Here is a 13,954-nt window from a genome sequence, read left to right as displayed (position 1 = left end):
ATTGCTAATGTAGTTTAATTTGAGGGAAATCCATTCAAGAGATCTCCATATATTGATTAGCTATCTCATCAGTAGTTTGAATCCTTTGGATTTACCACCGGTCCTCCTTCAGATTTGCTCTGAAAAACTCTTGGAACAGGTAATTCATTAAATTGAAATCTGAGTGAATTACTTTATTACTTGCTTTCCTCTCTTTGTTGGACACTGGAGAGTGAGAGCTTGCTGTCAGAGAGGAAGTTAGGTCTAGAAAGAACCATGGAAGTTGAAAGATATCTCATGATTTAGCTCTTTTGGGGTCTTACTTCTACTACCTAATGTCCCGTTAAGTAAAGTGATCTTGAAACTGTGGCCCAGTATATGATGTAGGGCTTCATTTTTTCCTTTTCAACTTTTCCTCTGGTTTATGTTTTTCTCCTTTCTACACTGTACAGTTCTATTGAATGGATGTTAGATTTTATATGTTACATTTCTACCCATGTTTTGAATTACCAGAGACTACAGATATATAAGTGAATAAAAAATGGTTACCTGCTTTTGAGTAACTCATAATTTAGAGAGGAAGGCAAGCAGATGGGAAAGAAGAAAAACAGTTATAAGCAGTTATAAGCAGATAATTATAATGAAATGTGAGAACAGATATAATAAACAGACTATTGTGGGAACCCAGAAGAGGAAGTGATATACTCTTTTATTTTGGTGGAGGAGGGGGTGCTGAGGAAAGAGGGGTAATACGTAAAGGTTCACCAAAAAAGTAACCTGAGCTTGGTCTTGAAGGAAGAATAGAAATTTCTAAGCAGAATATAGGACAAGTGTATTCCAAAAGGAGAGAATAGCATGTGCTTGATCAGCTTTCTATAATATGATTAAACCCAAATCAGTGGAACTAAGTAGAGCCCTGTTTTAGTGAAAACCACATAGCTTTTCTGTTTCTAGCTGTCTTTCACAAGTAGTTTGTTCAAACTAGGATCCAATCAAGAAGCATACATTGCATTTGTTTTTCATCTCTCTTTTGCTAACTTTTTAGGGAAATTTTCTTTCTTTCTTTCTTTTTTTAAAGATTTTATTTTTGGGGTGTCTGGGTGGCTCAGATGGTTAAGTGTCTGCCTTCGGCTCAGGTCATGATCCCAGGGTCCTGGGATCGAGCCCCGCATTGGGCTCCCTGCTTGGTGGGGAGCTTGCTTCTCCCTCTCCCTCTACTGCTCCCCCTGCTTGTGCTCTCTCGCTCTCTCTGTCAAATAAATAAATGAAATCTTAAAAAAAAAGATTTTATTTTTAAGTAATCTCTACACTCAATGTGGGGCTCGAACTCACAAACCCAAGATCAAGATCTGCATGCTCTACCCACTGAGACAGCCAAGTGCCCCTCTAGTAAAATTTTTTTTGCATCGAGTCTTATTTTGTCTCTTGGTACAATCACCATTTCAGCTCTCTTTTGGTTACTGTTTGCATGGTGTATCTTTTCTATCCCTTTACTTTACTTTTACTGTGTTTTTGAACCTAAAGTGGGTCTCTTGTAATAGTACAAAGTGAATAATCAGTTAAATCATATTTTAAAAATCTATCCTTTTATTCTCTGACTTTAATTGGAGTGTTTAATCCATTTACAGTATTATAATTACTGATAAGGTAGAGTTTACATCTATCATATTGCTATTTATTTTCATATGTCCTTTTTCCCCCTATTCCCCCATTACTGCCTTCCTCTGTGTCAAATAGGTACTTTCTAGTATACACTTTGAATTCTCTCATGATTTCTTTTACTGTGTGTTTTGGAGTTTTTAAATTAATGTTTGCCCTGGGGATTACAATTAACATTCTACTTTGTAACAATCTAGTTCAGATTATCACCAACTTAATAGTATATAAAAATATGTCTGTTCCCTCCCTGCTCCTTTGTGCTGTTATTATCATACACATTACAGTTTCTACATTATGTACCCATCAACACAGATTTATAAATTATAGCTTTATGCAAGTATCTTTTAAACTAAATAGGAGAAAAAAGAGTTACACAAAAAAATACATTGAACTGTCTTTTATTTTTACCTGTGTAGTTATCTTTATCAGTGCTCTTTATTTCTCCATGTGGGTGTAAGTTACTGTCTAGTGTCCTTTCATTTCAGCTCAAAGAATTCCATTTAGTATTTCTTGTAGGTCTGATAGTACTAATACCCTTTACAGAGTATAGATTCTTTGGGATATAGATACTGAATTCTTCATAAGAAATGCTCTTTTTTTAAAAAGATTTTATTTATTTATTTGAGGCAGACAGAAAGAGATCACAAGCAGGGAGGAGGATCAGAGGGAGAGGCAGACTCCTCGCTGACCAGAGAGCCCGACATGGGGCTCAATCCCAGGACCCTGGGATCATGACCTGAGCCAAAGGCAGATGCTTAACCAACTGAGCCACCTAGGTGCCCCCACAAGGAATGTTCTTAACAAAATGCATAGGTAGATTACATATTTACATAAATATACTCTCCTCCAAAACAGGACTCTGAAGATGCTCTTTGGCTGCATCTTTGCAAAGCAGCCCATCTGGTTCTTCCTAATCATGTAAATATATTTCCTGAAATATAGTTTTTGGCAAAGTTAAGTTTTACTTTTTTTAATTAAAAAACTCTTTTTTTTTTTTTTTTAGTAATCTCTATACCCAGCATGGGGCTGGAACTCATGGCCCTGATATCAAGAGTTACATGCTCTTCTGACTGAGCCAGTCAATATTAAGTTTTAATATTGTAAAGTTATAATATAGCTTTGTATTTAAAAATATCTATATTGGTGTGCTGGGGTGGCTCAGTCGGTTAAGGGTCTGCCTTTGGCTCAGGTCATGATCCCAGGGATTGAGCCCCGAGTTGGGCTCCCTGCTCAGTGGGGCATCTGCTTCTCCCTCTCCCTCTCCTCAGCCCCTCCCCTTAACTCATGCTTGCTCTCTCTCAAATAAATAAATAAATAAATAAATCTTTAAAAAAAATACAGATATGTTTATATATCTATATATCTATATGTATATATATATATATATATATATATATGCTGAAAGAGACCTTAAACTGATTCCATATTCTACAAGTGAGGAAATCAAAGCCAAAAGAGCTTAAGTAACTTGACCAAAGTCACACTGACAGTTAATAGGGAAAGCCACATTCAAAATCAGATTTCCTGACTATTAATTCATATTGTTTCTCCAACATTCCAAATTTCTGTCAGGATGTTGACTATGATTATCTAGTTTGGTCATGATATCCTTAACAATTAGGGCACAAAATAACGAGTTGTTCCATAAGAATTTAATTAGAATAATTTATACTAGATTGCTGTCTGCCTGATGGCTTTCCTTTAGGACACTTTAGTACCTTCCACTCAGAAATCTGGCTTTTAAGTGATTTTAATCCTGATCTTTGTACATTATTTTATGATAAATTCATTTTTTAGGCTTTCTTAGTCTGAGATTCTCTTTCATGTTTTAATCCTTCTTTGATGTCAGGCTTTTGGTAGGAACTCTGTAGGTGGACAATTCACTAAAATGCATGAAAAATGAGAGCCACCTGAGCAAAATGGGTCAATTCAGTAATTAGGAAATCTGGAAATTTTGAGGGTTGTGGGACATCTGTCATGATAGGAATCATGTTTGTAAGTAGAGCCTTCTCCTTAATGTCTCACAGTGAGAATACAAAAATCCACCTCATGGTAACATTGTCTTATCTCACAATAGAAACAATTTTATTTTTTGACCCATGGTATAGTTAGTTTCCTGATGTATGTATGTTTCATACTTTGTGTGTCATTTTGTATAAGTTAGGAGCACAGGCTTCATTTTGAATCTGGTCACATATTAGCAGTGGAACCTTGAGCAAGTCCCTTAACTCTCTGAGCCTCAAGTTCCTTGAATTCCTTGTAAACAGGAATAATTTTACCGATATACGGGGTTGTCTGAGGATTCAGTGAGATAATATGTATAAAGCACTTAAAAGAACACATAGTAAGTGCTCAATAAATGTTAGCTTTTATTTTGTTCTATGTGACACTGTTTGAACATTGAATTCTTCCTCTTCCCCATCTTCACTCTGGAGAGGATCTGGCCACAGGGATCAGAATCCTTATGAATCCTTTGAAGAGGAAGAATGGGAAGGTGGGCTGGCCCCCTCTGACTCTTCGCCTGGGGAAAGGGCAAAACTGCAGTGTCTAAAGGAGGCAGAACCAGTACTCTAAGCAGCCAATGACCTTATGCCTGCGTCAGATTATCCTACTATGTAGGGGGTCCCCAAGACTACCCTCATGCTTGATGATTCACTAGAAGGACTCATAGGATTCAAATGGTTGATTATAATGAGACAATACAGATAATATTAAACAAAGGGAAAAGGTGCATGAGATAAAATCCAGGAGAACCTAAGTGCACACTTCCAGGTGTCCTCTCCCAGTGAGTATCTTGGGTGTACTTAATTTTTTTCTTTTTTTTTTTAAATTTTTTTCATTTTAGATTTTATTTATTTATTTGAGAGAGAGAGACAGAGATAATGAGAGAGAGCACAAATGGGGAGGAGAGGGAGAAGCAGGCTCCCCACAGAGCAAGGAGCCTGACGCGGGGCTCGATCCCAGGACCCCCGGGATCATGACCTGAGCCGAAGGCAGACGCTTAACCGACTGAGCCACCCAGGCACCCGGGTGTACTTAATTTTCCAGCAATGTGTTACAACATATGCAAAGTATTACCAAAGTATTACTCTGAGCCTTGGTGTCCAGAGTTTGTATTGGAGACAGTCATGAATGCATAGGAGCCTACATAACTGACCTCAGCTACTTAGACTCCAGCCCCCCTTCCACCTCCTTACCCTCACCCCCAGAAAAACAGGTGTTTACCATAGATGACATTGTCAGAATAAATTTATCTGTTCAAACTGGTACAGCATGGCCCAAGGTCTCAGACATACACACTCGTATCAGGCTGTCAGAATATTCCAAGGCTCATTGGTTATCTCCTAAGATCAGGCAAGAGCTAGTCCTGAAGATAGGCCTTTTTTTGGTGGTACAAGGTAGGAGCAACCCAGACCTGTTGAGGTAACCCTTTTTCTGCACAGCTACCTACCTTTTTAACTTCATAGATTGAGAAAAGGTGCACCTCGCTGGTCAGCCAGTATGGTTTTGGTGGGGTTTTTTTGTATTTTTTTTTTTAAAGATTTTTTCCCCAAGGCCCAAAATTTACAGTTGGTATACCACATGGCTCCAAACTACCAGTAAGGTTGGTTACATAGTAGACACCTTTCTCAGAGGCAGGGAAAGTCAGGTCAGGCATTAGAAAGTGCTACAACTTATGAATGCTCTTAGAGTTTTTATAATATTGACTGGGAGGAAGAACTTAGGAGGCCATCTGCAAATAACTCTAACTTGCCAGCCTCAGTTTCCATTGAGAAAAGACAAGCTAAAGGTACCATTTATATTAGTATTGAAGTATAAGTACAGCACTGGGTCAATAGTAATTTCATGCAATTATATTTAAAAGAGGTGATTTATCAAATATATATAAATAGTTTGATTTAATTGTTATATAAGACTTTGTTATGTCAGCAAGCATAGAAAAAAATCTGTCCTGTGTCCTGATTTGGAGTTCTAAAATTATTTTCATGTGGGCATTCAGATATTATTACCTGTGCTAGAAGGTGTCTGGGTAAAAGCACTTCTTTCAACATATGTCCTAAAAACATAAATTCAATGCTATATGACACAATGAGCAAACTTATTTATTAAATAAGTTTTAAATTAAATTAAATAAAATAAGCTAAGTATTCATTTACAAAATAAAATTTAACTCATATTATTTAGCTTATTTTAAGCTATTTAAAAAAACTTAAACTCATTTAAAATAAGCTACTAAAGGGGAGCCTGGGTAGCTCAGTCAGTTGGGCGTCTGCCTTCGGCTCAGGTCATGATCCCAGGGTCCTTGGATCAGCCCCGTATGGGGCTCCTTGCTCAGCAGGGAGCTGCTTCTCCCTCTCCCTCTGCCTGCCGCTCCCCCTGCTTGTGCTCATTCTCTCTCTGTCAAATAAATAAATAAAATATTTAATAAAAAAATAAGCTACAAAGCTTATTTTAAGACATGAAGTTAGAACATTTTAATTTTTTGTTTAAAGTAAACTCTACCCCCAGGGTGCTTGGGTGGCTCAGTCCGTCAAGTGTCTGACTCTTAATCGGCTCAGGTTGTGATCTCCGGGTTATGGGATTGGCCTGCACTGGGCTCCATGCTCAGCAGGGATTCTGCTTGGGATTCTCTCTCCTTCTCCGTCTGCCCCTCTCCCCCCTCTAAAATAAAATAAATAAATGGGTAAATCTTAAAAAAAAAAAAATAGGGTGCCTGGGTGGCTCAGTGGGTTAAGCGTCTGCCTTCAGTTCAAGTCATGATCTCCGGGTCCTGAGATTGAGCTCTGATTCAGGCTCTCTGCTCGGTGAGGAGTCTATTTCTCCCTCTCCCTCTGCCCCCACTCATGTGCTTGCATGCTCTCAGATAATAAATAAAATCTTAAAAAAAAAAATAGTAACTCTACCCCCAACATGGGGCTTGAACTCACAGACCCCATCCATCTATCTATCATCTATCTATCTATCTATCTATCTATCTATCTATCTATCTATCTATCTATCTATCTATATCTTTTCATGCTTTGGGGTTAAATGGAAACTGTGGCTTTTGAATTTCCTAATGATGTCTCTGGAGTAAATGCAAAAATTTTCTTTTCAGATAACACCATGCCTAAAATAAATTGCTAGCATAGGATTGAGTTCAGCTGTGTCCCATTTAAGAACTTTCTTTTCTTCGTTCAGGCACTGACAGCATATTGTTTGGACCAAGTCTCAAGTCTCCTTGCCTGACAGCAGAGAAGCTTCCCAGTCAGAAAACTTTTTACCTCCCATGGATGTGTAAATTAGCCTTGCTTAGCTCCTAGGTGGTTCTCTCATGCTTCACAAACAAGCCGTGGGCTTTACAAAAGATTTAAAAAAAATTTTAAATGCAAAAAGAGAGAGAGAGAAACCACTTTCCTTAGTCTAACACTTTGTCCTTGTAATTCAAGTCCAAGTTGAATTAAATGTTTTTATAAGAGTTTGTTCTATCTACAATATTGTCATAGGCTTTGCAACTGAGATTATGACTGTTTGATGAACCCATAAGAGAATGGGGGAAGTGAAAAGTGATAGATCATTTTGGCCCTACTGCTTTTCATGGTTACTGTCCATTTATCTGACCTCATCCACCCTTTTACAGACAACATATGCGTTCTCTTGGCTGTGTGGCTGTCATCAGGGTAATCATCTACCACCTCCCTTATAGTAACAGAGGCCTCGTAGTGTGCATGGAAATGCCCTTTTAAAAGTCACATTGCTGTGGGGTGTCTGGATGGCTCAGTTAGTTAAGTGTCTGACTCTTGATCTCAGCTCAGGCCTTGATCTCAGGGTCATAAGATCGAGCCCCCAGTTGGGCTCCACGCTCAGCAGGGAGTCTGCTTGAGATTCTCTCCCTCTCCCTCGGTCCCTCCCCCGTGCTCTCTCTCTCTCTAAATAAATAAAATATTAAAAAAAAAAAAAAAAAAAGGAATCTCCTGATCAGCACTAGTCTGGTAGGCCCCTACAATCCCCTAAAGGAAAGTAACTGTGCAATAACTAACTTGCTTTTTTGCCAAGTGTAACTTCCTTGTTCCCACTCCCTTCTGCTTAAAAGTCTTTCATTTCGTACAGCTCCTTGGAGCTCCTTCCTATCTGCTAGATTGGATGCTGCCTGATTTGAATAGATTTTTGCCCAAATAGACTCTTAAAAATTTTAATATGCCTCAGTTTATCTCTGAACAAATCTCACCACCCAGAGATAACCACAGTTAACCACACAACAAGAAAATTTGGTGTACAACATTCCAAATTGTGTTCTATGCATTAATATATATGGAATCATATTCCACATATTGTTCTATAATCTATTTTTACTTTACAGCATGTCATGGATATCTTTCCATGTTAATAAATACAGAAAAAATTTATGTGAATGCTTTATATGAATGAATGCGACCACCGTGTATTTAAAGAAGGTATTATGTTCTTGAATGACAGAGCTAACCGAATTCGGTGATTATAGCAACTAAAAAAAGAGGTCTGACTCTACTTCGGTCTCAAATAAAGGAATTAGCATAATTCGACTGAAACTCTGACATAATAATGAATCCAGCTGCTTGATTACTGTTTGGATTCCAGCCCTGGTTTTTTTTTTTTTTTCTTTTTTTTTAGACTTTATTTTAAGTAGGCTCCATGCCCAATTGTGGGGCTCAAATTTACGGCCCCAAAATCAAGAGTCATATGCTCTACCGACTGAGCCAGCCAGGCGCCCCTCCAGCCCTGCATTAGAAGAAAGACTTCTATTTCTCCTTGACAAAATTCCCACCTCTGACCACTAGTTAGGGCTGTGGTCTTAAACCTTAGTTGTTTTTATAAAACTGGCCTTGGAAACCAACTGCCTTGTCTTGTAATTCTAGTTCCACCATTTACTAGTTTTGTAAACTGAACTCCCTCTGAACCTTAATTTTCTCATTGCAAAGTGGGGTTAATAATAACTACCTCATAGATGTGTTGCAAGTATTATATAAGATATTTGCCATGTTCCATAAACTGTATAATTATTATGCAAATTATTATAGGTACTTTGTCTCCTCCCAAAACTGCTTATAAGCAATTTGAGGCAGAAATATTTACATATTTATTTACATTCACTCAGTCTCTACTTGAAGCATACATTTTTTTAAAAGATTTTATTTATTTATTTGAGAGAGAGTGAATGAGAGAGAGAGCGCGAGAGCACACGAGTAGGGGCAGAGGGAGAGGGAGAAGCAGACTCCCTGGCTGAGCAGGGAGCCCGATGTGGGACTCCATCCCAAGACTCTGGGATCATGACCTGAGTCGAAGGCAGACACTTAACCGACTGAGCCACCCAGGCGTCCCACAAAAGGGTCTTCTATGAATTAGAGCATTGTAAAATAACCTGAAAGACAATGAAAGGCATAGATAACCTGCATAGGTGAGCTAAACTGTATCCCTACTAATCCCCCTTCCCCATTTCAAAGTCTTTCAGTTTTTCTGTCCCACCTCCACCATCATAATAATCTCAAAGATCACTCATTCACAAAATAAGACTCTCTTTAGGTTGACCTGATTATTTACATTATTTACGTATTTACATTTACATACATAGCAAGGGTGTTAATTCACCATATAGGCCTCTTTAAAAATTCTTTGCAAGGACAACCCTGTTGGGACCTCTCTCACTCTTGAGAGCTTTTCCTGTATCTTCACTTAATAAACTTCTGTCACTTTACTCTCTGTTTTCCGCGAGATTCATTCCTTGACTCCGTGAGACAAGAACCTAGCTCTCCCGCTTCATTTTGGTGCGGAGACCCGGGATCACTTCCACCGAAGGGTGAATAAAAGCTGACTCTTTTCTTTTCTTTCCTGGGAGACATTTCTCCCTTAGGTGACCTCTTGTCACAAATGACAAAACCGGGCACCTGTCCGCCAGTTAAAGGTGAACAGTGTGGCCACTGGCCTTAAGTCTCAGGTGACAGCCTTCTGGACAAAGGTTTGGTCAATTCCCCTTCCTCAAAAGAAGTTGGTATGTTGGCCTAACCCTCCTTAGTTCTGCTTTCTGTTCATTGGCTTTTCTTAAATGGCTTTCTCCCACCTCAGGGACTTTGCCTAGAGTAGGCCCCTTTCAATCTCCGGTGATCACTATGCCTGTTTAATCAGGGATTCATTTCAGGCAAAGTGTTGCCGATGTAGATACAAGGCTTTTTCATTTAAAGATGTCTTTCGTGAGAACTTAAGTCAGGAGGAGAATCTTTTCCTCATTTTTGCTGCCTGCTAAGACATATGTTTTTCTGTTAGGTACATCACGGCCAGGGATCAAAACCCAAGATATTGGCAAGCAGGATTAGAGCTATCTCTTTATATGGTAAGTTGGAGGGAACCCAATGTTTCCTGGGCACTAAGGGGGGAATTACAGACCCCCAGCCAATACTTCGACTGGTTGCATTAGTGGCTGGGACTTAAGTGGGTCATATAGTTGAAGCTTCCTTGTTCCAACAACAGAAATATGAAATTATGATGATGCTAAATCTCAGGGTCTGCACCCCTTAACAGGGTCTGCACCCCTCAACATGGACAGAAAAAGCACCCAGGGGTAAGACGTGAGAATATAATTGAATCAAAGTTTAAACTGTTAACCTGGCTAAGCCTTTATGATTGGGCCAGATTTGGCGGGGGGAGGAATCCAGAGGAGAAAAGGAGGATCAGGTGACGGACAGGTAAGAGTGGCTACTCCCGCCAGCCTGAGCCCTCCTCAACCGAAGATGTTAGGCCACTCTTTCACCGTGGGTAGGAAACCATGGGTCGCCTTGGTTCACAGGGGAGAGCTGATATGTAGGGATGCCTTCATAGTCACCTCTCTATAACAGGTACGGGGTCACTCCTACCAGGATCTCGAGATGGGAAACAAACCATTCTCCGCAGGGACTCCTCTGGATTGGGTACTGCAAATTTGGGTAATTTCCCCTTGTAAAACTTTCCAGTGTTTTCCATGGGTTAAAAATGGCAGGTTCTTCAAGGCAAGGTAAAATAAGGCATGACATTCGTGGCAAGGCATGGTCTCTTCAGTTCCCAAGGACTCTCCCTTGGGATGCCATTTAACCCACTGGAAACAATTTGGATTGCAAATTTAGGAAAGGCCTGAGCTCCTGTAACACTCACTGCGTGGCCACAGTGGGATCTATTGGGTCTCTTCTGCAGGAAACAGGGTGAATAGACAGAGGCACCCTAGATCCATCCAGGCTCTCAGGGCTCTCAATCAGGACCCAGACCTAAGGGCCTCTTGCAGAACGTGTTTGGTGGTAACCATACCAGTAAACTCCCTCCTAACATATTGCATAATTGTCTAAATAGGCCTCCTCCAAATAAATCCAGGGTGCTGGAAGAAACACAGACCATCCCTAGCAAAGGGGATGCTGACTCTCTCACTGTTTCTCCTAATAGATGTGGGGGCTTCTCCTTCACTCATTTCCCAGGTTAACGGCTATAATTGGAGCCAACTGTGGTTAGTCTACCTCACGATGGGGACTTTAAGGAGTATTTCCAAGCAGCTGCCGGAACTCCTTTGTTTCGGGGAAATTCCCTGTCTGCTCCGGCCTGATATGGACTGCCTATTCCCACTTGTTGGTGGAAAAACGTGGCGTTTAGTCATCTGTCCAAGTGGATGAGCTTTAGAACTGGGAACCCTTTTTCTGTTTTCTGGCAGCACTTTGCCTCTTCTGTCTGCCCCACCCCCTCCTGTTTCTGTACCTTGGGTGCGGCCTACATACAACTGTTCCCTTCAGATTTCCCCACCAGTGTCTCAGGTAAAAATTGACACTGAGGAACAAACTGATTGACTTTTAAAAGTAGACCCAGGTGGAACATAACTTGGTATTTAAACTAAGTTAAGTTTGTTGGTTTAATTAAGATAGACATGTCTTTAAAGTTATCAGCATTAAATGTGAAACTTTTATTCTGCCAGGGTTTGCTGAAGGTCAAATAAGCTCGTGTCATTTCTGTTGCAATTTGTTAGCAAAAAGATGACAAAAGTCATGGCTAATTGTCCCATCAAAGTTTTCATAGGAAATTGTTAAAATAGCTTTCAAAGTCTTTGGGATTAAATTCATTGGACATCTAGGTCTTTTCCAAATAGGATAAGGTGCTAAATTGTTGATTACTGGATGTAGGTTTGTGCTTTTTGACTACTTATTGCAAAGAAACTAAGGATATTTAAATCTGCTGGTAAACATGCTTTGTGCTTAACCAGTTCATAAATTTGTCATCTAAAGAATTCTGGTGTGACAGTTGGTTACTACTTAGTAGTAACTATAGCTACAGTTGGTTCACATTGGTTACTACTTAGTCTTCACTGGAGACTAAGATTTCTAAGAGTACAAAATTTGGCAACTCTATTTAGAAAAGTAGGAGATATGTAAGAAAGATATAAGGAAGGGGAATGCATTTTTGTTGAAGGTAAGAGAAAGTAATTTCGTCCTAAATGAGACTGGTTGTTTGGAAAGAAATGACTTGAGACAAAATCTGAATGCAAAGGAAAGTTGTAAAAGGTTTGTGAAGTGAAATCTTTGGAAGGGAATTTTAGGTGTGGTTAGGATGGGCTAAGATTAAAATAAAGGGATTTTTTTTTTTAAATTTTATTATGTTATGTTAGTCACCATACAATACAGCATTAGTTTTTGATGTGGTGATCCATGATCCATTGTTTTCGTATAACACCCAGTGCTCCATGCAGTACGTGCCCTCCTTAATACCCATCACCGGACTAACCCATCCCCCCTCCGCCCTCCCCTCTCCCCTCTAAAACCCTGTTTGTTTCTCAGAGTCCATACTCTCTCATGGTTCATCTCTCCCTCCAATTCCCCCCGCTCCATTTTTCCCTTCCTTCTCCTTGTGTCCTCCATGCTATTCCTTATGCTCCACAAATAAGTGAAACCATATGGTAATTGACTTTCTCTGCTTGACTTATTTCACTTAGCATAATCTCCTCCAGTCCCATCCACGTTGATGTAAAAGTTGGGTATTCATCCTTTCTGATGGCTGAGTAATATTCCATTGTATATATGGACCACATCTTCTTTATCCATTCATCTGTTGAAGGGCATCTCGGCTCTTTCCACAGTTTGGCTATTGCAGACATTGCTGCTATGAACATTGGGGTGCATATGGCCCTTCTTTTCACTACATCTGTGTCTTTGGGGTAAATACCCAGTAGTGCAATTGCTGGGTCATAGGGTAGCTCTATTTTTAAATTTTTGAGGAACCTCCACACTGTTTTCCAAAGTGGCTGTACCAACTTGCATTCCCACCAACAGTGTAAGAGGGTTCTCCTTTCTCCACAACCTCTCCAACATTTGTTGTTTCTTTCCCTGTCCATTTTTGCCATTCTAACTGGTGTAAGGTGGTATCTCAATGTGGTTTTGATTTGAATTTCCCTGATGGCTAATGACGATGAACATTTTTTCATGTGTCTGTTAGCCATTTGTATGTCTTCTTCAGAGAAGTGTCTTTTCGTATCTTCTGCCCACTTTTTGACTTGATTATATGTTTTTTGGGTGTTGAGTTTGAGAAGTTCTTTATAGATCTGGGATATCAGCCCTTTATCTGTAGTGTCATTTGCAAATATCTTCTCCCATTCTGTGGGTTGCCTCTTTGTTTTGTTGACTATTTCCTTTGCTGTGCAGAAGCTTTTTATCTTGATGAAGTCCCAAAACTTTTGTTTTGTTTCACTAGCTTTTGGAGATGTATCTTGAAAGAAGTTGCTGTGGCCGATGTCAAAGAGGTTACTGCCTATGTTCTCCTCTAGGATTTTGATGGATTCCTGTCTCACATTGAGGTCTTTCATCCACTTTGAGTTTATCTTTGTGAATGGTGTTAGAGAATGGTCGAGTTTCATTCTTCTGCATGTGGCTGTCCAATTTTCCCAGCACCATTTATTGAAGAGACTGTCTTTTTTCCATTGCATATTTTTTCCTGCTTTGTCAAAGATTATTTGACCATAGAGTTGAGGGTCCATATCTGGGTTCTCTATTCTGTTCCATTGGTCTATATGTCTGTTTTTGTGCCAGTACCATGCTGTCTTGGTGATCACTGCTTTGTAATATAGCTTGAAATCGGGCAACGTGATGTCCCCAGCTTTGTTTTTCTTTTTCAACATTTCCTTGGCGATTCAGGGTCTTTTCTGATTCCATACAAATTTTAGGATTGTTTGTTCCAGCACTTTGAAAAATGTCATTGGAATTTTGATCGGGATGGCATTGAAGGTATAGATTGCTCTGGGTAACATAGACATTTTAACAATGTTTATTCTTCCGATCCATGAGCATGGAATGTTTTTCCATCT

General features: G+C 39.6%; 1 protein-coding gene and 1 long non-coding RNA gene across 7 annotated transcripts in view; one reads left to right on the top strand and one right to left on the bottom strand.

Moving 5' to 3' along the window:
* The window catches only part of LOC118524713 (uncharacterized), a 127,110-nt gene that overhangs the window by 13,430 nt on the left and 99,726 nt on the right, over nucleotides 1–13,954 (bottom strand). The gene's annotated exons all lie outside the window — the stretch shown is intronic.
* Nucleotides 1–13,954, top strand: part of C6H12orf56 (chromosome 6 C12orf56 homolog) — a 96,212-nt gene that overhangs the window by 10,609 nt on the left and 71,649 nt on the right. The window contains exon 2 of one of the 4 annotated variants that reach the window (XM_078076221.1): nucleotides 9,916–9,982. The exons of the other annotated variants lie outside the window; for them this stretch is intronic. Within the exon in view, the coding sequence (XP_077932347.1) occupies nucleotides 9,980–9,982 (3 nt within the window). The 5' untranslated portion in view covers nucleotides 9,916–9,979. The remainder of the gene's footprint in view (nucleotides 1–9,915; nucleotides 9,983–13,954) is intronic. 4 annotated transcript variants of the gene reach the window in all.

The sequence above is a fragment of the Halichoerus grypus genome, chromosome 6 (genome assembly GCF_964656455.1).
Source record: "Halichoerus grypus chromosome 6, mHalGry1.hap1.1, whole genome shotgun sequence".
In the NCBI taxonomy this organism is placed as follows: Eukaryota; Metazoa; Chordata; class Mammalia; order Carnivora; family Phocidae; genus Halichoerus; species Halichoerus grypus.
Note: the sequence above shows the minus strand (reverse complement) of the source record. Positions and strands in the feature narration are given on the sequence as shown.